Below are 26,415 nucleotides of genomic sequence, written 5' to 3'. Positions count from 1 at the left end.
AAGAATGTCCCATGGAGACATTGAAGTTGGTGGTGTTGGTAAGGTGTTGGTCAAGAATCCACCGATTTAGAGTAATGCTTTGTGTCCCTTTGAACTGTGTTCTTCTGCTGGTGTGACTGAGAGGTGTGGTTGTTTTCTGAGACCAAATGATCACTATTTGTCTTATTTTTTTGTAACTTGATGTGTTGCTGGATGTTTATATTTTGATACCTGTACTGTAGCTTCTCGTCATTCAAAGTACACCAATCTATATGTCCCCAACATTGAGCACCAGCAGGATACGCTGTTAACATATTGTGTCCCGCTTGGCTACTTAAAAGCTACATAAGGTTTGGTTTTACTGGTTCGCAACTAACCTTGTAGCTCCAAGTGGATGATCTGATGAACTTTGCTGGATGAACATTGAATGAGTGTGATGTTGTTGCAAAATGTGAACAACCTTGATAGTACCACTGCTTTATGATTTGCTTGTACCAAAAATAGTGGGACCTTAAGCTGTCAATTAAAAGTGCACACAGGGAGAAGTCTGCTCTGGACTAGCTTCGGGGTTAGCATCGAACCCTCCATTCATCCTTCACTACTATTTTTTTTTTCTTTTACCATAGATAAAAAGTGGAATACCTCGCAGGGCTCCAGACTAACGTTGAACTAAGTTTCTCCTTTAGTGGCAGTAGCACATTATTTGTCACACAGTAACTGGATGATCCTAGGGTAGGGGCCAGGGTTTGGTTTTCTGTTCTAGTGTTACGGTTAGGGGTTCTGATTGTGGGGGATTGGGTTAGAGTTAGGGGTTCATATTGCTTGGGCTAGGTTTTGGTTCTAGGGTTAGGGGTTCCTATGGGTTGGGTTTGGTTTTGGTTCTATGATTAGGGTAAGGGGTTCCTATGGGTTTGTTTTAGATCTAGGGTTAGGGTTAGGGGTTCCTATGGGTTGGGTTTCAGGGTTTGTTTTTCATTCCTAGGGTTGGGGTTTAGGGTTAGGGGTATCTATGGGTCATGTTTTGAGGTTAAAGTTATTGGTGCAGTTTTAGGGTTTGGAATACCTAGAGTTTTCTAGAGTTAGGGTGTGGTTTAAGATATTGTTATCAAGCTTAAGGATTGGTTTCAGAGTTAGGCTCAGGCTTTTAGTGTTAATAAGGTGCAACAAGGATTTTTTTTTATTAACATAGCATGATAATATTGATAAGTAAAATAAAAAGCTGGTCGAGTGTCACCAATATAAGTTTTTAGTGGTGATATCCGGTCGCTAATGCCACGGCCGTCTAGAGCCCTGCCTCAGAAGGCTTATTTTCTATATATTAGCCGTTTTGGTAGTCTTCCAACATGCATCATTTTTTAAAAAAATAAATGTGTTCTCAGTCAGTGGAAAAATACTGGTACATTATAGAAACCCTAATGTTAAAGCCAGTAATTACCCAAGTGACCCTATTCAGTTCTCCCTGGGACTTTTTTATTATTTGTAATGTGTACAGAGTTATTGTGCAATACTAGCGGTCTTCTATGAAATTAATGTGTGGACATTAAGAAACGGGGGCTTAACACAATGTTTATAGTGTTGCTTTGGTTGGTGGATCGCACAATCTCTACTGGCGGTGCTACAATTCCTTGAAGATGAATAAATGAATCACTAAAGGGGCTGAAAAATGTTTAAAGTTGGCTTTCTCTGTACCCCTGAGCCTACTCATATTCATAAAGAACTTGAGCCTACTCAAATTCATAGAGGACAGTCAATAATACCAATGTTTACCTGTGTAACGGGTGAACCCAAACCAGACATGGTTATCTTGTTTTTACTCAACATCCTATAGCATTTTTATATTTATTACTTATATTTTAAAAAGGCAGAGAAGTCTGTAATTTTTTCCCTATATTTTCTTCACAAAGAAATATTATCGAGGTTCAATCAATGTATCATATAAATTGAATACTACTAGATATTTGATTGCTCCCCAATCACGGCCTTCCTTGAAAAAAAAGAAAAGTAACGCAGACCATTTTTATAAAAATCCTAAAGTTTTTACTGCCATGTAATAGCATATATTTTCATAAATTCTAAATTTGTTCAGAGTAACGATGTTATGTAATGTGATATTGAAAACATGCTTCTGTCTGTGTATGTGTGTGTATCTGTGAGCATGTAGTAGTGAATGTTTGAGATGTTAAGCAAGTCTGTTTGATTTTGATATTGTGCACAATAATGACTTGCAAATAAGGATTATTTTATGTAAAACATAAAACCACCTGTGTGATTTCCCTATTTATGTTTGATATAAAATTCTCAATTTCTCATACAATAAAGCAGTTTTAAATTGAATGTGTTTGTGTCATTTTGAATTAAAACGAAGGTGGGAGGCAATTACTTAGTTAAGAATACATACAGACAACCAGGGGCGTAGGAATGAATTTAACATTGGGGGGGACACATATCGGAAACCTGACAGATCCGTTAATGGTTTGTACAGAAATGTCATAAATGAACTACACTGAAAAAATTCACAAATATATTTTATTCTACTAAAAAGATATATTTATAAATGTAAAGGAAAACACATTTTGAATGGCAGTAATGAACTGATAAATATCAAATCAATTCTTTAATTGCACGCTCAATCATTCAGTTTTTGTAGAATAAGAAGCGGTGACAAGACGCTGTGTTGCGCTTTCAAAATAAAATAAAATATTTTTCTCCCCCCGGTATAATTTTTAGGTGGGACAAATGCGCCTCCGTCCCCCCGGTTCCTACGCCCTTGCAGACAACAGCTATAATCTAACATTGGAACACCTGCGCAGCATTACATTGTTTTTTACTACCCCCTTGTGGCCGAATATATAATACACTTCTCATCCCAAGTCATTAACATCTAAATCCAGGTGGCATACATAATAAAATATCGGTGAACTGGGCATTTCACTTTCTTTCGACCAATCATGTTGGTGGAGGTGATGATCTAGTGCAGTGGGAAGGAGTGTCTGAAGGTTTCAAATCAACATTGTGTTGAGCCTAGCGATTGTAAAACTTGCACTTGGTTCTATGAACATCTTTACTGTACCGACAGCGATATATTGTTTCACTTCTTATGACAAATGTACTTATTGTAACAAATGCACTTATTGTAAGTCGCTTTGGATAAAATCGTCTGCTAAATGCCCTTAATGTAAATGTAAAATGTTGGCCGACCACTGTAGAAACCTCCTTATTCAAGTTCCCTTCTAAAGCCTCATCCACCCGCGCAAATCAGGTTCTCTTTCTTCCCGTTCTCTCGCGACAGGAAACAAGGCCCGACTCCGGTTTCAGTTCTGCTATAGCAACGTAGGACTGGTGGATCTGAGGTTAGCTGTATGGTAAAACCATACCATTAAAAGTTGCATGAATACCTGATGCATTGAACATCATCACCACAAGGACGTCATTTACTTCCTGAACTACAGCTGCTGAGTTTGGCAATATTTTATTAACAATATAGGAGCTTTTTTTGTACAAAACGAAAAGGTATAAACAGTAAGGCGTGTCTTCAGGTGGCGACGGGCCGTCGGGAGTTGAACACCTTGACCCCGTTCTGCATGGAGGATCGGGCGTACTTAGTGAGCAGGGCTGCAGTGGTCTGCTTCTCACCACACAGGTCCCTACAGGTGGAGAGAGAAAGCAGGTCAGGGAGAGGAACAATGGGAAAAACACCTTGACACGTCCAACGCCAAGAGAAGACAGCCTTTCTTAGAGCATACCGATTCTACCATGGCCATTTACCAATGACGCCAATCATGAGGCAAATTGCAGAGCTCCATTCCGTAACTTTCTTCAAAGATTGTCCTGCGTCTTTCTATATGTTATGGACATATAGCTTCTTGCCATGCAATTAGTTTGAAATCCTGCACACTGCATTCAGCTACAAAAATTTTGCTGTAAAACTGTTAAACTATGAGGCTGCAGTTTAGCTGTCCTTTGGCGCCACCTAGTGCTGACAAACTAACCCTAACCCTTAATTCTACCACTAATGAGAGACGTTGATTGATGCTTCGCATGAAAAGCACTCATCAGGGTATTACTGTAACAGGAATCCCTCAAAGTCTTATTAGAGACCGTATGGGACGACACTAACTGGATGTACGGAGTGATGTCTGCCTCGGTCCATTTCTCCCGGAGGGTGAACAGGTGGTTGAAGCGCTCCACGGTGTCCTCCGAGAGGTCCTGCACCCTCAGCAGACAGATGGTGTCTGGGCCGGAGCCACGGTCCACAAGGGCATAGCTCTGGAGGAATTAAAATAAATGTAATCATAATATCTTTGACATTTTGACCATTTGTCCGATTGGTAATTAACGTCAGGTAATTGGGGCCATGCTGGAAGAATAATTTTCTGGGTTATGGCCCTTGGTTAATTAACGGTCAATTAATTTGGGGAAAGTATGTCACAAATCGCAGACAGCTCGACTAACTCGGAACATGACGTAAATTGCGGGAGGGCAAATGCCGGAGACGCTAATGGTGAGTAGAGCCACCATAACCCAAACTGTTACTGTGATTTGCTACACAGTTTTCCGCCCATGTTAACTCATCAGTGATGCCCACGTGGGACTTGCTCTTAAACACTGACTAAGCACAACAACAATCCTATAATGTCTCTAAAATGGTTTACAATTTTCCTATTTCCCCGACCCGTTCTGATGCTTCTGCTTCAACTCCCTGGCGCGGCATGCACAGTGAGTGCACACGGCCCAACTGCCCCCGGCGTACTGTGGGCCAAGTGGCAGCGGCTCACCCTCAGCTGGTCCAGCCGTGTCCCCATGCCCTCTGGCACACTCTGCTGCCACACCTCCTGGAACTCCCGCAGGTTGAACTTGACGGCGTTCTGCAGCAGCAGCAGGGCGGTGGCCCGGCACACCTTGTCCTCGTCCAGGGCGTAGAACACCCGCCCTGCAGGATGGGGGAGGGAAGGCCCACCAGGCCGAAGGTAGAGGTTATAAACACAGTCAACTACATTACCGCTGGAGCACTGACACTAGTAGAGAACTAGTTAAGGTAAATGTAAGTTGTTAAAAGCAGTGGGCATGATTAGCTTAAATTAAGGATGTCCCCTACTGTCGTGTTCTTAAAGAAAGTAGTTCAGTCCGGGTCGCTTTTAACTCACTTTATTTGTTAAAGTATTTCGGTATGGTAACTATGAAGCAAAAGGAGGGAATTGTATTTAACACGCGTGGAGAGAGATACCGCAGCGCTATCTTCCAGCCCCGGGGCTCTCAACGGGTCTGCCATATGTCTCTGACCTCATCTGACTCCCGCTCCCCGTTTGTATCAAGTAGGCGTGGCCTATGTGAAGTAGGCGTGGCCTATGTGACGGATTGGCTCCGGCTTCCTCACCTGTCTAAAGGTGCTGCCATCTGTGGCTGGAGTAGTTATTGCAGCTTATATGTTGATCCTGCTTCCTTGTGGCAATGTGGAGGTAATGCAGCTTGTGTGTTCGATCCTGCTTCCTTGTGGCTATGTGGGGGCAGCTTATGTGCTTAAAATACGCAACACTACCATTAACTACAAGAAGTGAGAACCAACTGCAAAGAGACAATCAGAATCAGCACTTACTGTTCTGCTGGTGTTCTGTTAGTTGTTTGCACCCACCAACTATATTTGACCCATCAATTATACACCGTATTATATTCACAGATTACACAGTTATAGAATACAGAATCAGGATTTGTTTTGCTCTTACCATTTTCGGTGTATTGTTTTCCAAAGCAGTTCAACCAATGCTCAATCATCTCCCTGTGTGTGAGATAGAAAGGATGTTAATCAGCAACCCCGTTTACACACACACACACACACACACACACACACACACACACACACACACACACAAACACACACACACACACCTGGGCTCCAGTGGGCTGAGTTCCTCCAGACACGTTTCCAGGGGAACCTTGCTGAAGGACCACGACTCGGAGTCGACCAGTTGGGTCATGTGACCCAGAAGCTTCATCTCATAGTCAAAGTCCAACATGCGCCAGTAGCCTTGAGAAACACAGGGGTGTGAACATGTACATGATTATCTCCCATTCCTCATCATAGTAAGAATCATTTCTGGGTTTGTCATTTTTGATTTTAATATGAAACACATGCAGCATTCAAGTTTAGCTGGTGTTACCATTTTGTGTAAGTGAACATTACAGCAGAGAGTGAATGTGTATTTGTATCAGGAGACATCTTACCATCCACCTGACAGGCGTGGATGGTCTGGAGTTGGGCCAGTAACTCCTGCTCACTGGCTTGGATCCTCTCCAGCAGATCCAACATGGTGTACTGGGGACAGGGGAAGGTATAATGTGCACTGCTCAACTCAAATACATATTGATCCAAAACCTAATCAAGTGTGTTTTTTTCTAATGTACACTGATGACGGATACATTTTCTGAAGATAAGTTGCGATGTTTAACATTCAATGAACTGAAGCCATCATTAAATGCATCCAATGTACTCAATGTATAGGTTTTAGTCATTCAGTTCTAAGCTAAGATACATACAATAGTACTTTATTTATCCTAGGCAGGAAATTCTCTTGAGCATTGCTTTAATAAATATTTAGATAAACGTCATCAAAGAGATGGATTTGATGGTGGATCAAAGATAAGTTACAGGTTTGGTAAGGCACTTTAATAAAATCAGTTGGAGGGAAGGGGAGGTCCAGGCATATGGATTCTAACTCTGGATCTCTTAGTGCACAGTCAACAACTGAACTAATGAGCCACACTTAACTCACCAGGGATTGTGTGTCCTCCTGCCCTCTTAAAGATGGCCCTTCGTAGGGATTCTCCATCAAAAGCTGCTTCAGTTTCTTCATCCTGGGCCGCTGCTTCCTCAACTCCCAGTAAGTGCTGCAGAACCCCCAGACCTGAAACAGATTCGGGATGTCTACAGTACATCTCTGCACGAGCTTCGATGGGACCGTATATAGGAGTTTGGTCAGACGCTGCTGTGATGGTTCAGTACCTGTGTTTGCACCAGGTGAGGGCTGTCCTTGCTGCCTGACAGCTGATCGGGAGTCTTGCAACCCGGTACAAGCAGAAGCAGGTTTGATGTATCGGCCATCTTCAAGTCGTACGTTTTGTCGCCACTGCATAGCACGGCTTTCTCATCTTTATCGCCCCGGATCACCAGACTGTCGCACAAGAGTTTTTGTTTTTTTTATGAGTCTAACCTTACACACAAATGAAAATTGAGTTTTCAACGTTTTGTTATTGGGTTTGTGAGCTTGGGATGTAATAACATCTATAATTTAATATAATAATGATCCTTCATTAATAAGATCTACGTTAGACAGTGGTACCTTTCTCCAGCTTCAATGTGCTTGCATAGAGTGTCATCCAACTCCATCAAGCAATAGTCTGCTGATAAAACGTTCTCCCCAAAAGTCAAACAATGGATGGTTGTCTGTAAATCATCTTCTTGGAGTTTGGCAATCTCCACGGTGGCTTGAACCTCTTCCAGTGTCCGCATGTTGTCGTTTCTTTGCATGAAATACGTTATGAATCGCTATATACACGCTAAACAAAAGGTTGGAAACAGACAGAAACTCATACCACACAGACCTGACTGTCAAAATTACGCGCGCTCTGAGCTCCCAACAGGAAGTGGGTGCGTATGACGTCAGAGTACATAGATCTTTATGAGGGCGGCAACAAAATAGCGCCGTGTAGAAAACAGTATTTGGATAAAGCTCAAATTTACTTATTTTCGAGACATAACTGATGCTTATACAAGAATAAAAAATGTATTACCTAATTCTTCTATACATATTTTAATTATATATATACCCAAACGAAAATGTAATTGTTTATCCAAAACAAACCATTTAGGGGACCAAATATATTGTCTAAATGTTTCACATCGGAACTCTTTCGCTGCCCGCCGTGCTGCCAGTGGCTGAGCTACATGTTTTTGAGGGTCAAGATTTCTGGAATATGAATCATTAGTCTATTAATCATGGCAAACTTTTCAAGAACAGCCCAGGTAATATTGGTATTTCAACATGACATCACACATCTTGTTACAACATAGGTATAAACCCATGCTGTTATTAACATGCTTGTTAACAAGGTTACAAACCCTTGCTAGCTTCTCATGTATGGTCTTGCGTTTCACTTATTGCCGGTACAGCTATTATTGTATTTTTAATGCACCATTCCCTGTACAGCCTCCTATATATATTCTTTGTTGGTATTATCCTGTCTTTCCTCCCCTCCTTTCAGCAATGGGCGACTTTCTCCCGATCATGGTTTCTCATTGATGCTAAGATGCAGCCACCTGGGAAAATAGCCACGATGTGTTCTGTCCGACTACAGGGGAAACACAAGCCCATCTATCATGCACTGAGTAAGCTAGACCTCAGCTAGCCATACCATTTTGATTCAAGCCTGAGCCACTTTGTGTATCACTATGACCATGCTAACGTGTGATAATATTGCCTGTACCGGAATGTATATAAATCCTTTTCTGTGTGTTCAGTTCTAGGAAAATTGTCATTGTAGATTTATATTATCTATCTTAAGTTATTTTTGCTATCTGTCGCGACAGGTAAATAATCAGCCAGTGGCTGAAGTGTCTGAAGCCACTATGGCTGTACCTAGAACTGGTTTCATAGCCCTGCATAGTGCTAGTGTTTGACAGTGTTTTCATTCTGATTTGATGCATTTTTCACTTTACTGTAACCACCAATTGATTATTGGCAGTGAGGTACTAATTTTGGCTTTTGTATATTCCACCTTTTGATGTATATATATGAAGTATCATATTAATCCATTGTTAGTGCTTTCAAGGCACCCAAATTGCTGTCCATAGTGAGGGATTATGACACCAAATGTTCTTTCCATGTGTTATGGGCTGACAGCGTTTATAATGCATATGTGTACTGAGTAATAAAATCTAGAATGAAATGGCCATGTTTTTTCTAAAGAAAGCAAGATCCTAGACACCTAAAAAAAAGTAAAAAGTAGGTAAATTTGAATACGTATGTATAGTATGTAAATTTGAAACATATGAATGTAATTATTTTACTCATTGATCATTTTCCTTTACTTGATTTGACTATTGACTGTTGATTTTGGAATGGCTCATTTAGATTTATCCTTTGGTAATATGACTTTGCTGCGTTTCACCCGATGAAGATTGCAGCTCAGTTGCTCCATATGCTCGAGTCTTTAATCATCATGCACGAGTCTTTAATCATCATGCACTGTTTTCCATCCAGGTGATTGCGGAGACCATGTAGTCGTAATGAATACCAGACACATAGCCTTCTCTGGAAACAAATGGGAGCAGAAAGTTTACTCCTCTCACACAGGGTAATAAAAACCTACCTCCTTTGTGCCCTTGTGTTAAATTATAAAATAAATCTAAATAAATGATAGTATTGTTCTCGACTATTATTGGTCATGCCTGTAATGAAATGTAGATGGTCCCAATGAGATTGCCTTACAGAAGCCCCATATGCCAAATAAATACGGTGAAAAATCCATGAATTAAGTATAGATTTGACGATAACCCCTAGTGCTGAAAATAATTGAATCATATAATTGACATCTTCTTTACCACACAGGTATCCGGGGGGATTCAAGCAAGTCACGGCTGCCCAGCTCCACCTTAAAGACCCAAAAGCTGTAAGTTTATGTTGATAGTCTCTTTTGTACAAAACAGCCCCTCAGACATTGCATCGAGATTGACTTAATTACTTAATACTGAATTGTTGTACGCATGTTGTGCATTGATCTGACAATTATCAACACTCATCCCTTTCGTTTGCACCAACAGACATTTTTCACATTGTGGCACAAAACTAAAAGCCATAACTGAATTTCAGGAATTCAATTAGGCTGTTGTAGCATACTGTAGAGTTAGAAACTATGTAAATATGCGAGTTACGGAATCGCATACAGATATACTTTGGTTTTGTATTACAGTTAATGATGCCATTTTGAGTTATCACAACAGTCCGGTATTAATGTGTTGTAAATCTGGAAAGGGGGTGGGGGGGGCAGCAACTATTTCAGGGTGACTGCCCCCTGCCCTGGCCACCCCTAGGGGGTGCCACTGCCTCTTGTACATGCACAGTAAGTGGTTGTCAGTGGTGGTCATTGGGAAAGGCAGGAGAGGGCAATGTCTAAGGGGTTGAAGTGTTCTGATTGCATATTCATGTGATTGTAGAGCTAGCCATGGAAACCTGAACGCCTCATGAATAATAGGGTTCAGTGATGACAAACCTCTGCCAGCTGCCTCTGCTCTTATGTAATCTAGCCTATGATTTGGCCTCATTTCAATGTAATTAGGCTAGGTTTCAAATGTCATTGATCAAAGTTATATATATATATATATATATATATATATATATATATATATATATATTTATTGTTAATGCTTAATGTTGATCAAAGCACATTTTCGTTTTTTCCAATAGTTTCATCATTGTATTTCCTTGTATGAATCACTAATGTGGCATATCAATTATTAGGAAAAGGCAAAAATCAAAATTTTCAAAAGCCTAAGTCTAGTCTTTGTGCTGTATCACTACTCGCTGCTGATTTCTGTCCTGATAATGAACCACATTGTTAAACAATGACGGTAACTCCATGTGATCGGTGCAGTTACGTCGAAGTTCCCGTTGGTCCATTGACCGTGACAGCAGGCTCATGAGGCCTAGGCAGAGAGGGCTTCTGCAATTTTTATTGTTGTTGACAAGGAGGATCCTCTTGAATTGCAACCAGTGATCCATGTCTGGTTACCAATCAAAGGTTCCCCTGAAACCATAGTGAGGGAAAATATTATGTTGGCTCTGGATTGTCATTTTAATCAGGCCTTTGAACCCCAGGCTTGTGTCCTGTCTGTGGTATAATTGCAACAAGGCTTGGCTGGTTTGAGGGAAGGGGGGGGGCAGGGAATTGGACCAAAGTGGGGATATTTCAGTGTTAAATCCTTCCAGTATCCATGTGTTTTGAATCTATGTATTTTGACAAAGAAATCGATTTAAACTAATGGTTGACTCTATCTAATAATCCAAAATAAAAATAAGGGTACACAGCCACTCAAACTAAATGAACCCCCTTATGGCCATTGGTTTCCCTTCCACAGATAGTTAAGTTGGCGGTTTACGGCATGTTACCCAGGAACCTGCTCCGGCCCAACATGATGCAGCGACTGCACATCTTCACCGAGGACGTAAGTGTCGCTCTTCTCTATTTCTTATGTCCAACACATCGTTTTTTGAGGTTCCAAATATTACAGAAGATAAGGTAATTTAAATTAGTTAATGCATGTCTACTAATGGTCTAGTGATAGTTGACTAATGGTGTTCATGTTGACTAAGGTAATGGTGTTCGTTTCTACACTATTTAATAGGGTTAACGTTAAACGTAACCAACTACCCATTCCTATTATGTTACATTTATTTATTTAGCTGATACTTTGGTCTAAAGCAACTTAGTGTATGTACTAGCGAACAAGTGCATTAAACAATGAAGATATAACCAAAAAAGTCATTGAGTAGATCAAATTTAATCAAAACAATATCCAAAGAAACTGCTACCCCCAACCCTAACCCCTTCATATGCTTTTGCCAAATAAGAACGCTCATGACTAAATGAGCTAAGGTTAATAAATGTACCCTTATTGTCAAGTGTTACCAAAGACGAATAACCTTGATCCCAAAAACAGTTACCAATCGTGTTGTACTTTGACTTAACTCACAACACACCCGCTACAGTGGACCTCAGTGATATGTACTCTCGGCCACCAATAACGTTGTCAAGGACCGTACCAGCGTTGTTTGCGTACACCGCTACATTCCGGGCTATCCTCAACACTGCTTTTGAAGACAAAAAAAATATGATTTACTTTACGGTGTTAATGGTCTTCCGCACATGACTTCTTTTTTTATCGTACGTCATAAAATCAGGATTGCAAAATGATCTTTCGGAGATTAATGATGCGGCGAATCATTTTCCCTCACATCATAATTGAATCATTGTAAGGTCAGAAGAGCTTCAACCCTGCACAAGTCGTTTTTCATTTTCGTCACTTATCCTACTGTGTGTGTGTGTGTGTGTGTGTGTGTGTGTGTGTGTGTGTGTGTGTGTGTGTGTGTGTGTGTGTGTGTGTGTGTGTGTGTGTGTGTGTGTGTGTGTGTGTGTGTGTGTGTCCAGGAGCTGCCAGAGGACATCCTGGCCAACCTGACGGAGGAGCTTCCCCAGCCCAGAGTCGTACCCCGCACCCTGAGCCAGTACACCCAGGAGGAGAAGGACGCCTTCCCCAGGCTGTGGACCCCGTACGTCTTCCAAGACACATACGCATGCACGCGCAAGCTTATACATACATACATTAATGCATACAGGCACCTATGCATACAAATTCCAAGGTTGATCATGTTCAGCATATTCACATAAAAACTTGCATTTTTCCTACTTAGTTACCTTTTTTTAAAGAATGGTTCACATTACCAGTGAGGTATTCATTTCAGCACTTACATTATATATTTTGTTAAAATGTATGTATACTCTACACCACCATGCACATAGGCTATCTACCTATGCCTGTTACGAAGGCTGCGCTAACCCTATGTGATTCAAAATACTTTTTTACATATATATTTAATGTATTAACATGTGTGTCTATATATGTACTCTCAAACTCACTCACTCAATCACAGAAACACATCAAGGCGGGGCGCACACTCTGAGGCTTGCGTTATCCTGGCACTGCCGTAAGGGGGTGAAAAGGTGCTTTCTGCTTAGAAAAGCAAGGAGAATCAACAGACTTTTGGTTCACAGGAGCGGTTCACACGGCTACTTCATGCATCTCAGCTATGCATGAAACGTACAAATTCTCCGTTCGTGCAATTCTTAAGTTCTTCCTTCTCAACTTCACACTTGACTTGTGTTCCACACCACCTGGAGCTCTGAGGATGTCCTTTGGCTCCAGGGTTTGGCAGGAGAGACGCAGGGCCGCGCCGTGCCCAATGAGATCCAGATTAGTGTCGTGAAAGTCTTTATTTTGGCTTACAGCTGATTGGACACTCACAGTGTTTATGGTTTGGGTTAAACCCCTGATTATGGCAACAGGGTGGAGTCCAGCCTGTAGTGTGAACCCCAAAAGCGTGCGCGCGCACACACACACACACACACACACACACACACACACACACACACACACACCGTACTCTCTTGTGTGAACCTTAGCTTCTAGGAGGAGACGTGGAGCTTCTTCAGAAAGCTGGCAAAATTCAAGGAGGCGAGTTATCGGCCATAATCAGATTCATGGCTTTTCTGGGAGCAGTGTTTTCTGCTCGGATATTAAATTGACATTGAGCATGACCCGCGGTGTGGAGGCATGATGATGCACTCCCTCTCGTCTCTCCTCCCTCCCTTCCCCATGGCCCTCCGACACCACCCCACCGACGGGTTAACTGGGAGGCGGGCTGCCTACTCCGTAACGCTGATCTTTTAAAAAATGCATTAAAGAAACACAGGGGCTGCTGAAGTGTTACCAGTAGAACTACAATGAATAGAAATCAAGGATGGGACTGATAATGAATATCTATGACCCCAGAGCATCTCCTCATATTCTAGAGGGTTTCCACTGTGGAAGGGTTTAAGCTGATGTGATTTCTGAAAAGACGTGGTGGGGGTTGGTGGGGATTGCATGCATAACTACCTGGACCCATAGTGGGATGAAATATCCCAGTGATGTTAGTGTTTCTGACGTCCTAGTAATTGATTTTTGTTTGTACTCCATATTCCAGACACATTCTAGGACAATGACATTTTCATAAAGTCATCAAAGTGGTGTTCCCCTTATGCAATGTGTCGGACTTGGCACCATCTTAATAGTTGTGACACTCTAAAATCTGCCATTACATATCATCCATCATGGATGCAAAGAACCATAAAAAACCTTGCAGCTTTGAGCCTGGGCCTAATTCCACCGTGATCCGAAAATGGTAATGAAATCATGCTTTTAAGAAGGAGGCTTACTAACTTTCTGAATACTCACTTGCGTTGCTTTGATGACACATTATCATCAACAGATTTCATATCCCCTGCTCCCAAAACATTAAGTTGTGGTTGATGTGTTGTTTCATTTGGAGCGTATTACTTTCGGTGTGCGTGCGTGCGTAACTGTGTGTGTTCATTCACGGGGACTGTCACAGGCGGTGTATAGTGATGAACGACCGGCAGCATGTTGTTTTACGCCTGCCATCTTCTCCCAGCCAATCACGGCGCCGGTCGCGGCCCTCTGTCGCACGGCGGACAAGGTCAAGGTCCATTTTAAATTGGATACCTTTTAAAGGGCCTTTTGCATATTTAATATTCACTCATATCTATCCTTCCACTCTGATTTATCAATCAAATATGTGCGTGGCTATCTTGTGTGGTAGGGTTTGAGGCATCATGGGTGATTCTACCAGGAGTCACGATTAAATCACAATTAATATTCAGTCTCGCCCCCCCCCCCCCCCCCCCCCCTCCGATTAAATTTGAATCCTTAGGGAGCATGTGGATGGTTCAGTGGTCATTATGGTTCCTTTTATTCACTTCTGCACGCTGGCACTGAGGGTGTGTCCGCCTAGGCCCACAATGCCTTGCGCCTCGTAAAATAAGAACAGATTACGTGAACTTGTACTGACGTTGTGAGGGCTTATAGTTTCTAGGATGGAATGGGGGAGAAATGTTATCCCGTAAGAATCGTCTAGGATTGCGAATGGATCCTAAGAAACTACAAAAAAATTATTTTATTTTATTCTTTTTTATTTTGTCTTGAGATGTGTAGTGGATGTGATGTAACTCTTTCTAATATAAAACCTGAAAGATTCCCATCCCTACTTTCTGGTGATACATATTTTCATGGTGCTTGCGTGGCTTTCCATTAGAATCCAGATGAGACTGGTGCAGATCTATCGCTTTGTACCCTGCTAGAGTAAAAAATGGTCTGTCTGTGGCATCTGATAGAGAAGACAGAAAGATATGTCTGGGATCCCCTCTCATCAGTCACCTTCTCTCCAATTCTGCCTGCAAAGCTGGCCTTTTAAATGTTTTTTGCAATTTTTTTGTCCTTATCTCTAAATCCGTTTTTCCTTCCCTCTTCTCGGTCCCTGCAGACCGACAGACTACAAGATGAAGTGAGAGCTGCAGGATGAGACCAGGGGGCTCACAGTCATGCAGCACGCCTTGGCCCATTACACCGCGGCCATGTTACCAGCTAACCTCATCTGAAGAAATGCCCACCGTGTTGGTGTCTTGACCGTGTTTCAAAATGCTTCCCTCATCTATGAGATTAGGACTGACTTTCATTTTACCTTTTTTTACTTTTTTTTTCTTTCTTTCAAACAAAGACAAAAAGTAAGAGGCCATTTTGAACCCTGTTTTTGATACAAACATGAACGTGATATAGATGTGTTTTGAGTTAGGAGGAAGTGGTCTTTTTCTGGGTTTGATTTGGGTTGACTGGGTTTGTTTTAGCGATATGCTGAAGAGTGTCTCCCTGGTCTCCAGAGAAGATCTCACTATGTCCATCTTTGTCGATAATCACGTCATAAACACAGATATTGGCCCTGCCAAGGGAAACTTATTTAAGACTGGTTTTATGAATGCTGTCTAAATAGAGATCAATCAGATTTGAATGGCTTCTGTTATGTTTCCATGGCTGTGAGGATATCAGGCAGTACAGATGATCCTGGTTTGATTCCAGTGTGTGAAAGAGGCTGAATATTAACAACCAGCACACTTGTTTTCCATGACTCAATAGAAAGGTGGTTAGGTTACTCTGGTCCAGATGCATTGTTTCTGACAATGTCTCAACTTGCCACGCCTGTAAGTTAGCCCATTATAAATAATTGTTTGTTCCTTTTTTTTTTTTTGAGTATACTTTGTGTAATAGCCCAATAAATAATTTACTATATTTTTGTCTAGTGCTTTTATTTTCTGAAAAGAATTTTGCAACACTGATAAAGAACATGTTATGAGACGCAATAAACAAAAATGCCAAAAAATCAACGTCATAACAGATTTTATTTGGTTATAAAAAAAATAATAAATAAAATACTCCACTTTGCCAATTCATATTTGTTGCAAGAACAGATTCCTTGACTGTTCTTAGGCCCAGCGTTTTTAGTTCTAGAAAGATGTGTTCATATGTACAGATTGGCTGTAGTCACTTTGGGTGCCTGATTTGTATCTGGCCATGTTGCAGGTTAAATGGACTTATTACTATGGTAAAAAATATTTGGAACTTCCAACAAAATCATTTGCTGCCACCAAAAAAATCTCAATGTATAAAAAAAAAAGCTGGTTTCAATAGGTCAAAATTGAATATAGTGCTGACCAATGAGCAAGCAGCTTCCACAGTGAACAGGCCCACAGGAACACCAAAATAGAGAAACGAGGCCGAACCAGACGCTTTCACTTGTATCAGATCTTTAAGAATAAATTGCGGTTGAATAGTTGCAATTTGTTGTTTGGAAAATGGTGTGAAATAAGGACAACAAAAGAATAGTCCTGACAACTATGGAACATTGCTTCAGTAAAGTCATATGAAGCTCCTTCGTTCTAAAGATGGGTGGAATAAAACCTTTTTAATAAACTAAAATCTGAAAAAAAATAAAGTTGACTTAAAAGGATGGAAAAGGCTTTGTAGTGGGGGGAAATAAACTCACAAAACACAACATGTACCAATTTAAATTCTGTTAGGATCCAAATGTTCAAATTAAATCTGACAAAAACAAAACAGAACGAACGCTCAACAAGTTTCCCTCAAAGGTGACATGCAAATTCCTTCTTCAAAAAGGGCTTCGTCACGAAGTCAACCGACCCCAAGGTGAGCGCAGAGTCTTCCCATCTCTACACTCAACGGTACAAACATAAATCAGGCACTTTTCCGAGTTCAACAGAGACACCGTACAAGAGTTAACAAGACACCTGTCTATCGTGGTGGAGAATGCCACTGCCATCCACAGTTTTTCTGATGTTGCGGAGTCTGTAGGAAGCAGTCTCACCTGTGTGTGTGTGTTTGTGTGTATGTGCGCGTGCTAGTATCCGTGTACAACACGTGTCCCGCGGGCTCAGAGTATAGGTAGCTCCTGTGTGGTCATGCTCCACCCGGCCTCAAGCACTTGCGGTGTGTGTCCGTCGCTTCCAGGCTTCCATACTCGTTGCTACGCGCCGCCCCCCTCCTCGCGCTCCTCCATGACGACGACGCTGGCGCCCACCTCTTCCCCCGTTCCGCGGGCGTGGCGGGCAAAGCGTTGCGCGACCCCGGGCGACCTCAGCTCCACGTCCTCTGAGCGGGGTCCGGGCCGGTACCCCCGGGGGTCGTACCCGGGGTAGTACTGGGGTGGGTAGCCGTGCTGATATGGATCTTGCTCCTCGTCCTCGCCTTCCTCCTCGTCCTCGTCTTCTTCCTCGGCTCCTCGCCGCTCGCCGTTGTAGGCCACGGCCCCCGGGTTGTAGCCGCCGTGCGGTAGCGCTTGGACTGGTGGTGGTGGTGGTGGGAGGTGGGGGGGGGGGGGGGGGGGGGTGTACTGGGTTAGGTCTCCGGGTTCTAGACATTGTTTTCCAGACACAGATCTGTCACGGAGCTGTCTGTCTCCTGATGGCCATTCCAAGGACACAGTGCAGCCGCGTGGCTCACTTCAACCGCAGTGTTGAGTTGAGAATACAAGCGCGTACTCATGACACCACCACCACTACCACCACCATCACCACCACCACCACCATCACCCCCTCCACCACCACCACTTGGACGGAGCCGAAGATCATTAGAGGGATTAGAGTTACCCGGCATGAATGACAAAGGCAGCCAGCAAGCAGACTGAATGTTAAGACAGCAGGACTGAACAGGAGCCTTGAGAAGAATGAGTGCAATGGGGTAATGCGGGAATTCGCTTTGGATGGGGAAAAGTTCATTAAGCAGGCCCTTTCTTCTTTTGCTTTAGGCAAACATTTCCCCTTCTGTTTTCTGTTCACGTTGCGGTTTCTCCCTACTGGTCAAAAGAGAACATTGAACACGGGTTCTTGGGTTCTTCACGACAGAAGGACTTCAAGAGCCCTCGGTTTGATTATTCACAACAAGGCTTCGAAAGAGCTGATGAATATTTACACAAGATGGGGCCTGCGATGTGCTAATGAAGGAATCAGGTTTAAAATTGCCAAATAACATTCAGGGAGTCACTGCCAATCCATCTTGTGTGCTACTCCCATTATTATTAATTTTCTGAATCAGCAAAGCACTACACCCGCTTTGTGGAGCAGAACAAAGCGCATGCATCCCTTGGCGTGCCTTTTCAGCCTCAGCTTGGTGATCATTATCCTGCGGCATCTTCCCAAACCTTTTGCTCCGAAAGGAGGCGATAGGTCCTTCTCAGCCTGTAGTGCTTAGTATCGGCGCCTTGAGGGGACGGCAAAATATGAGACGCTTCATGAAACAGATGGTGTCCCCTTGATTGATGTAGGATATTAGGAGAACCGAACCCCCTGACCCCGCCCTTCAGTTCAATCAGCGGACGACAGGTGTGTCGCATCAACGCTTCATCAGCAGGAGACGGGGTTAACGTATCAGCCGATAATGAGTTCTCCATGCAATAGCAAGTGTTTGACCTATAGAGGGAGTCATTTCATGTACACCAGTGCACCAGTGGTGCCGGGGCCTGGCTCTCTTTTAAACGGTCTCAAGCTTCTACAACGACAAGGACCACTTAGTGCCTCGGGTTTTGCCCTTTCCAAGTCGCTAACGCTAATAGGGTTTGAGTCGCAAGCTGAAAGGCTTTTTTGGCGGGAAAATGTTTACCACACTGCAGCTTTTGTGTGGAGCTGGAAGGGGTTAAACGCAGGGTCGAGTTAGAGCCATGATGTAGTGTCCTCCATCATGACACAAGTGTTGTTTTGTGAAGGTTTGAGTTTTTTGGGGGAATCCATTAAGCTCCTTCACATGCAAGTCTTTTATGGAGAGAGGTTGGTCGAAGGAGGGACGGGGGGGGGGGGGTATGACAGGGGCTTGAGGAGTAGAAGGGGGAGGAGGAGGAGGAGGAGGAGAGCAGAGAGAATGGTCTTCAGTAGTCATTCCCGTAGTCCCGTTGAGCTAAAGTGGCCAAGAGGAACACCCACCGAGAGAGAGAGAAAGAGATTGGAGGTGGAGATGGAAGAGCACAGAGGGAGAAAAAGATGGTCACCACATTATGAACATAGAGAAGTTTCCCCAACAGTGTGTTAATGCAGTCAGACCACCACATCGATATGACCTCTCTGACCTTTGAGCATGCATTCATGGAGGTCGAAGCACAAGCGATAATCCATGAAACATTGTGTTTCTCAATCCTTACCTTTCCATCATTTCATGAATCATGTTTACATTCCAAACCAAATGTTAAGCCACATGTGTAAAAGAAGAACGCTTGGGTGTAATCTCTATCTACAGGAGAGTTCAACTCTTGCTCTCCATCAATAAATACAAAATGCCAACACCAACAAGTGGAGGAAAATATGTGGCATTTAGTCTGACATTTAACCAATCGTCTTACATTAAGGTTTAAAACAAAATCAATATACTCTTAAACCTGCCACATATCTCAGGATTCAAATAAGATCATACTTGTTTTGAGAACAACACAGAAAATAGTATCCATAACACAATGTTGGATGCTACTGTTACTACACCTTGGAATGTGAAGAAAAAAGATTTGACAAAATGTTACATTACCAAACCTTGAATACGATGGATGACGTAACGTCTCGTCCATAAGCTATTTGACAGAGACGATAAGCTGTGTGTGTCTGACAATAGTGACTCTAAATAGACTTTACCGGTGTGTGTATCCAACCTCCATTTGTCTCTGTCGGTGTGTGTTTGTCTTTGAGGCTGAGTGTAACGTTACACATGTGGACCGATGGCTATGTATGTCAGCGCTGTTCGTTGGATCGCACCTAGGTGCGGACAGCTCTGTATAAACGTCACAGTGGAACACGTCTGTCAATGCCAGATCACTCCCAAAACTCTTGGAGCGTTTTACAAGGCCAATAACCACCTCAGAGTCCACACAGGCCACGGAAACGCAGTTTAAAATGTTGTATACATGGATAAAAAAAAGCAGGATTAAGGGTCGGGTCAGGCAGTAAACTTCGTTGTGGTAAGTTATGCAGAAGTAAAAATAATTCAAATCAAAATGTCGGGATCCTTTTTAAACCGAGAGTTCTACAGGAAATGGATAAACTGACATGACCGAATAATGGCTGAAGGGAATTTGGACAATTGGCTTCCTCGAGGCAAAATAAGGGTAACATCAGCAACAATTAAGTCACGTCATCACAAGCTTTAAAACAAACAAAAAATCCCCTCCAATTTAGCTAGCACTTTTCTGGGATGTAGCAGGCATTATCATTGAGTAAACACTTTACATGCAGATTTCATGTTTTTATGAGCTCCTTATCCATGAAAAGTCTCTTTCTGGTGGTGTTTAACACATTCTTATAAATAAGGTTTCACCCACCTCTAGATTGTGCTAACTCTTCTACTTGGCTCCGTTATAAAAACCCTTAACCCATTAACCTCTGATAATGTCCCACCACACACGGGCCATGTTAGCTCTGAAATGCTTCAAACCTCCACCTTAGCGTCCTATCCCCCTCGTGTCTCTCCAATACTCACCGCCAACGTTGTACCCCATGCAGGAGTTCTGGTCACAGTACCCAGGAGACCCTGGTGGTCCACTGGACCCAGGGGAGCCCTGTCTCCCTGGGGTGCCCTGGCTTCCCGGCCTGCCAGGGGGCCCCTGGCTGCCCGTCCGACCCTCGCCTGGTAAGCCTGGGTGGGGGGGGGACATCGTTTGGGACGGGGTCACGTCAATCCGTTTAGCCTCAGGTTAGCGTTCGGGTTTCCTTTCTGTTTATTTCTGTATGTGTGTTTGGTCCAAACCGACGATAAACAACGTTTCCGCCATTTTGTCAAAGTGTCAAATTGTTGTTTATAAAATGCACGGGGCAACACAGGGTCATTATGGACACTTCGATCCGTGTGACAGGGAATTCATCGAGGAAGCTAATAACGAGGTAATGAATCTAAAATAAAGAAATATAATTCAGTATGCAAGTAGATGTATACACTGTTGCGCGGATGAACGGTCGATGATCAACGGTGATTGTCGAACAGCCCGGAGACCCAAATTAGTAATTGAGTCTACATTAATCATATATATATATATATATATATATATATATATATATAAACATATGTATAATTATACCCCCTAACAGCAACCAGATGGTCATGGTGGATTTGGTCACGACGCACCCAAAGACCCCGTTTGAGGTGCCAGGAGGGTCCCGGACAGCCGGACCACCGCCAGCACCAACCCGTTGACCTGGCCTGCCACCCCTTACGTCAGCCGGTGAAACACACGCTCGTCAGTGCGGGTCCGAGCCCAATACTCCCAGGGATTATGGTTCCTATGTGTTTTCTGCTTTGGACCCAGAGATCTACGTTTTCGCTTTTGAGCAGGATAAAGTGCTCTGTCGGCGCCTGTGCTGTTGCGGTGAGCAGCCACACACAAATCAATATTTTCTTGGAGGAGTTTCTCATTTGCCGTAATCCAACAGATATTCCAGGAGGGGGGGGGGGGGGGGGGAGGAACTGTTGAGGTGCCCGAGGTCTGGTCTTTATGGAAGGGATTCCTCTACTTTAGGGGTTTTATGTGAGCTTTCTGCTGAATAATAGCCTTTTTTCTCTATTTTTTCGGTCCCACAACAATAAAGCAAACATGTATTATGTATTCTGTCAATAAAAGAATGGAAAGAATACGTAAAAAAAATCAATGTAGTTATATTTATGTGCTACGGGCGTAAATTCGTTTTGCTGTTGTTCTATTGCAGGGACTGTAATTTAATTTGAGAACACGTTTCCTTCTGTTGGTATTTGAAGTTATTGGTGCTTTTATTCTGCTGATGCAAACCGCACCAAGAAAATCAGCACTACAGTAATTCAATTTCAGGCTCTTACAGCGCTGAATGATACTTTCTTGTTCTGTTGTGTGTCTGTGAGTGTGATTGTGTGTGTGTGTGTGTGAGAGAGTGTGAGTGTGTATGTATTTGTGTATGGGTTTATGTTTGAATTTGTGAGTGTGAGTGAGTGTGAGTGTGTGTGTGTGTGCGCGCGTGCGTGTGCGTCCGTGTGCGTAGGTATGCTTGCATGTGTCTGTGTGTGAGAGTGTGTGAGTGTGTGTCTGTGAGTGTGTGCGTGTGTGCGTGCGTTACTGTACCTGGGGCTCCAGGGGGTCCTCGGGATCCCTGAGATCCGACGCCATGACTCCCCCGCTCTCCCTTCTCCCCGGGGAGCCCTGCGAACCACAGCCGCCACAGAGGCTCAACGTGGGACAGGACGGATACCTTTCTCTAACGCAACCAATCATCTGGGACCTCATCTCGGATCACCAACGAATCATCGGCCATTAATAAGACAAAAAAATTCAAGAGGGCTCAAATGTAATATTTACCTTAGAAACCATATCCCCCCCCCCCCCTCCATAATGGCGACTTGGCCGAGCAATCGTCTCCGATACATCCGCGCCAGATCATGACAATACCTTATGGGTATCTAGAGGCTGCATGCGTTTTTTCCAGCAAGTTCTTCCCTGCCTTCATTTGTCTACAGAGAGCCTTCTGATAACTCTGATCCACGCTAACCCATGAATCACACCACCCTTGGTGTGTGCAGTCGACGGCGTCCTTTCAGAAACGAACTACATCGAGGTAAACTTTGTTTAGTGCTCAAGACGGGCCACGCACAGCCGTCTGGTTTATTATCGTCGAAGCTGTGTGTTGGTGTGTGTGTGTGTGTCTATTTGTGTGTGTGAGTGTGGGGTTGTTAGGGGGGTGGTAAGCGGTTTAGTGGCAGCGGGGTTAAACCACAGTTTAATAGGGCTGTACAACAAACACCCTGGCCCCTGTCCCAGCAGCGGTGGTCTGAAGGCCCGTAATAGACGAGGCTGTGGTGCTGTGTGTTGCTGCGGGAGTGTTATGGGGATACGGAAGGAGACAGTTATTTTCATAAGGCCATATTTTTTCTTGCAGAGGGTTTTGTGGCAGGACGATGACCTCATGGATGTTAAAATGATTGGCTGCATATGGGTTAGATTGCACCTCCTGGGGCGAAACCCTAATCACACTTGCTGTAATGGTGAGTCTAGGTCTGGTGGCTCTGGTGTGTGTGGGTTGCTACGAGATGCAGACATTAGTCTGTTTTTTTAATATTAGCAACGATGATACTTATACATCGCAGGAGGAGACAAGTTACGTGGCTGAAATTAGCTGAAGCAACATTTTGCTAATGCACATTTCACATGTGTGTCTGTGGTTTCTGTGCATCCATACATCCATTAATCAGTATCAATCCATCTTCCAAAATTGCTTGTCCTTTTAAACTTGGCAGGCATAGTTCGTATTGACTTTTATAAAATGAACGAATGGATCACAATGTATCACAAATCTATATTTCTTTTTTTGTGTTTGTTCATTTGTTCATCAATCTATTTAATAAAGGCTAGGGATTTAAATCCATTATATTTAATAGAGTTATCAACAACGCTTCCCCCCTTTCTCGCCCCGCTCACCTCTCTCCCCCGCGAGCCCGTTCTGGCCATTGGTCCCGGGGAAGCCAGGCCGGCCCGAGGGCCCCTGGTCTCCCTGGGGCCCCGGCAGGCCCCTGCGTCCCGGCTCCCCGGGGGGCCCCACCACGGTGCGCACGGCCGCCGCCGGCTGGCTGGGGATCTGGTTGAGGATGGAGTTGTAGCGAGACAGGTGACCTAACCCGGGGACAGGGGGGGAGGAGGAGGGGGAGGGGAGAGGGAGGGGTAGCCCGTCAGATGAGTCATCCCAGTCCCATATGCTTGCACCTCTGTAAAGGTGTAGTGAACCCAAGGTATATATACACATTTTTTTACATGGTCACATGGCTAACATCACTGTTAGAATCGCATTCTAGGCCATTTTGTCACTGTTCAACTAAAACAGGACCGTAACTGAGAGAAAACAGCTGTAGAAGTCTCCATCAACGTTCACAAACTCTGCCAACAACTTTGTGCACATTCTGCTCCGCTACAAACCCGAGTCGCGTTGAAGAACTGAAACAGTGGGTTCATGTCCCCTTTAAAGACACTGAACACAGAACACAGAACATCAGTTCAATATTATAACTGGCTAGGATGAAAGGTAAAAGTCTGGCTACGGTGTTTGACTCCCATCAAACACGTAATATCCGCCAGTCTGCCTGGAGGCATCTTTAGGCAAGACGCCGCTAATAGAACTCGTATTATACTTGTTTTTGGTTGAGTGTCGCCCGGATGGGAGAAAAGAGCAATTTATTTTAAACAAGGGGAGAAGCGAGGACACATATTACGGTCAGAGGACAGAACCTGGGGCAGAATAAGTGCTGGAATACGACCTTGTTTTGGTTCCTGTGGACACAGCTTGCTACTCACTCTGGATGAGCTGCTCACACACTTGGCGCGCGATGGAGCGCACCACAGCCTGGGACTGCACATCACCCTGAACCACAACAAATACACCACTGTAAAGAGTCTCATAAAACACACAGTCACTCTCTTTCTCCCTTACACACACACACACACGCGCACACCTGCGTAATGCACACTAGACTGATGTTCGTATTCAGTTTGAGCTCCCAAAGGTACCCTGCGTTTCAGGCCAGTGGAGTGTGTTGTTATCCACCTTTGTCTCACACTGTGCCATATTTACAGAAACCAGGCAGATTATAAGAAACGCTAGAGAGCAGGGAGGAAAGGTGAAAAATAATAAAAGATCTCACATCATGTTGTTTGAAAGCTATCGACGAAGGGTTTTAAGTGTGGAAGCTATGGACATATTCCCTCCATTGAATTTTACCTACCAAAAACCCCAAACCAAGAACCTAAAACTACGACCTAGAACCTATAACCCTAATTGGAAACACTAAGAGGAAACCTTAAAACCAAAAATCATACCCTAAAACCAGAAACCATACTCTAAAACCTAACCCTAATAACAAACCCTAACGCTAGATCCAAACCCCAGAACCAAAGACCAAACCCTCATAGGAAACCCTGAACCTAGAACCAAACCCCAGAACAAAATACCAAACCCTCATAGGAAACCCTGAACCTAGAACCAAACCCCAGAACAAAATACCAAACCCTCATAGGAAACCCTGAACCTAGAACCAAACCGCAGAACAAAACATCAAACCCTCATAGGAAACCCTGAACCTAGAACCAAACCCCAGAACCAAAGACCAAACCCTCATAGGAAACCCTGAACCTAGAACCAAACCCCAGAACAAAATACCAAACCCTCATAGGAAACCCTAAACCTAGAACCAAACCCCAGAACAAAACACCAAACCCTCATAGGAAACCCTGAACCTAGAACCAAACCCTAAATAATATTATTGTAAATCGCTTTAACGATTTAAACACAAAAGCAAAAATGTGCTTTATCAACCTTCAACGCTGAGAGACCACAGAGAATGACCCAGCCATTTGTCAGGGTCCCGTGAAGTGAGAGTCAGGCTTTAAGTGTTCCCACCATTCTACATTTCCTCTCACATCCTTTAAAAAGCCCCCCCCCCACGCCCCCAGCTAACATAAATAAGCATTTCATTGCCCATATAAAACTCAAGCCTATTGTTTTCACTCCCAGGGCTCGCAATATCAAATCCATAGAAATGCCATGCGTACAAAGCATTGGGAAGCAATCCTGTTGGGCCACGAGTGCAAAGATGCACTTGGACTCAGATTGCCCAGAAGATGTGTCCCCCCCCCCCCCCCCCCCCCCCCCCCCCCCCCCCTCTCTCTCTAAAGATATACATTTGCTGGCGTCAATGATATAGAGTAGGACACAAAGAAAAAGAGAGAGGCTAGAGAGACAGAGAAGGAGAGAGAGAGTGAAAGACAGAGAGAAGGAGGGGGATGTCTGTTATTCTAAAGTGTGTGTGAAGCATTTGTGTATACTTGTACACAGTCAGCAACATAACAGAACATTTCCATTGTGAGCAGCAGTAAAATGTGAATTATTTTCCTCAATGGTGGCTGCTGTGTGGGTATGTGGGTGTGTTGGTGTGTGTGTGTGTGTGTGTGTATGTGTGTGTGTGTGTGTGTGTGTGTGTGTGTGTGTGTGTGTGTGTGTGTGTGCGTGCGTGTGTGTGCATCACTTACTCTCTCTCCCTTGTCGCCTTTGGAACCGACAGGACCCTGAAAGATAGAAACACAAACACAACACACAAACACACACACACACACACAATCACACACACATACACACAGACACACACACACACGTGCACAAGATCAGAAGGAGAAAAGACATTCAGGTTGGATGAAGTCTAATCTCTCTCTTTCGCTTTGTCACTCT

General features: G+C 43.6%; 3 protein-coding genes across 3 annotated transcripts in view; 1 reads left to right on the top strand and 2 right to left on the bottom strand.

Moving 5' to 3' along the window:
* Positions 1-3,470: 3,470 nt before the first annotated feature.
* dscc1 (DNA replication and sister chromatid cohesion 1) lies at positions 3,471-7,557 on the bottom strand. The gene is made up of 9 exons (XM_079729933.1): positions 7,314-7,557; positions 6,977-7,145; positions 6,747-6,878; positions 6,199-6,289; positions 5,863-6,001; positions 5,700-5,752; positions 4,755-4,909; positions 4,097-4,245; positions 3,471-3,623 (listed from the first exon to the last, which is right to left on the bottom strand). Exons 1-9 carry the CDS (start codon positions 7,499-7,501, stop codon positions 3,512-3,514), a joined length of 1,188 nt encoding a protein of 395 aa, XP_079586059.1. The 5' UTR covers positions 7,502-7,557; the 3' UTR covers positions 3,471-3,511.
* Positions 7,558-7,889: 332 nt separating this feature from the next.
* On the top strand, positions 7,890-15,928 carry mrpl13 (mitochondrial ribosomal protein L13). The gene is made up of 7 exons (XM_079754910.1): positions 7,890-7,996; positions 8,236-8,359; positions 9,234-9,327; positions 9,582-9,642; positions 11,108-11,194; positions 12,178-12,299; positions 15,129-15,928. Exons 1-7 carry the CDS (start codon positions 7,970-7,972, stop codon positions 15,151-15,153), a joined length of 540 nt encoding a protein of 179 aa, XP_079611036.1. The 5' UTR covers positions 7,890-7,969; the 3' UTR covers positions 15,154-15,928.
* A 112-nt stretch (positions 15,929-16,040) lies between these two features.
* col14a1a (collagen, type XIV, alpha 1a) overlaps positions 16,041-26,415 on the bottom strand; it is a 104,578-nt gene continuing 94,203 nt past the window's right edge. Inside the window, exons 43-48 of the mRNA XM_079758318.1 lie at positions 26,220-26,255; positions 24,489-24,555; positions 23,622-23,813; positions 22,272-22,349; positions 20,666-20,821; positions 16,041-17,497 (exon numbers count right to left, since the gene is read on the bottom strand). Of these exons, the coding sequence (XP_079614444.1) occupies positions 17,181-17,497; positions 20,666-20,821; positions 22,272-22,349; positions 23,622-23,813; positions 24,489-24,555; positions 26,220-26,255 (846 nt within the window). The 3' untranslated portion in view covers positions 16,041-17,180. The remainder of the gene's footprint in view (positions 17,498-20,665; positions 20,822-22,271; positions 22,350-23,621; positions 23,814-24,488; positions 24,556-26,219; positions 26,256-26,415) is intronic.

The sequence above is a fragment of the Pollachius pollachius genome (assembly GCF_949987615.1).
Source record: "Pollachius pollachius genome assembly, chromosome: 1".
NCBI lineage: Eukaryota > Metazoa > Chordata > Actinopteri > Gadiformes > Gadidae > Pollachius > Pollachius pollachius.
This window is presented reverse-complemented; position numbering and strand designations above follow the sequence as displayed.

Bases quoted from the DNA above. Each gene is read 5' to 3' on its own strand.
- dscc1 (XM_079729933.1), bottom strand. From the start codon at position 7,501: ATGCAAAGAAACGACAACATGCGGACACTGGAAGAGGTTCAAGCCACC. The intron at 6,879-6,976 runs GTACTGAACCAT...AATCTGTTTCAG, and splicing joins CTCACCTGGTGCAAACACAG to GTCTGGGGGTTCTGCAGCAC. The intron at 6,002-6,198 runs GTAAGATGTCTC...GTGTTTCTCAAG, and splicing joins CCACGCCTGTCAGGTGGATG to GCTACTGGCGCATGTTGGAC.
- mrpl13 (XM_079754910.1), top strand. From the start codon at position 7,970: ATGGCAAACTTTTCAAGAACAGCCCAG. The intron at 9,328-9,581 runs GTAATAAAAACC...TTTACCACACAG, and splicing joins GTTTACTCCTCTCACACAGG to GTATCCGGGGGGATTCAAGC. The intron at 12,300-15,128 runs GTACGTCTTCCA...CGGTCCCTGCAG, and splicing joins TTCCCCAGGCTGTGGACCCC to ACCGACAGACTACAAGATGA.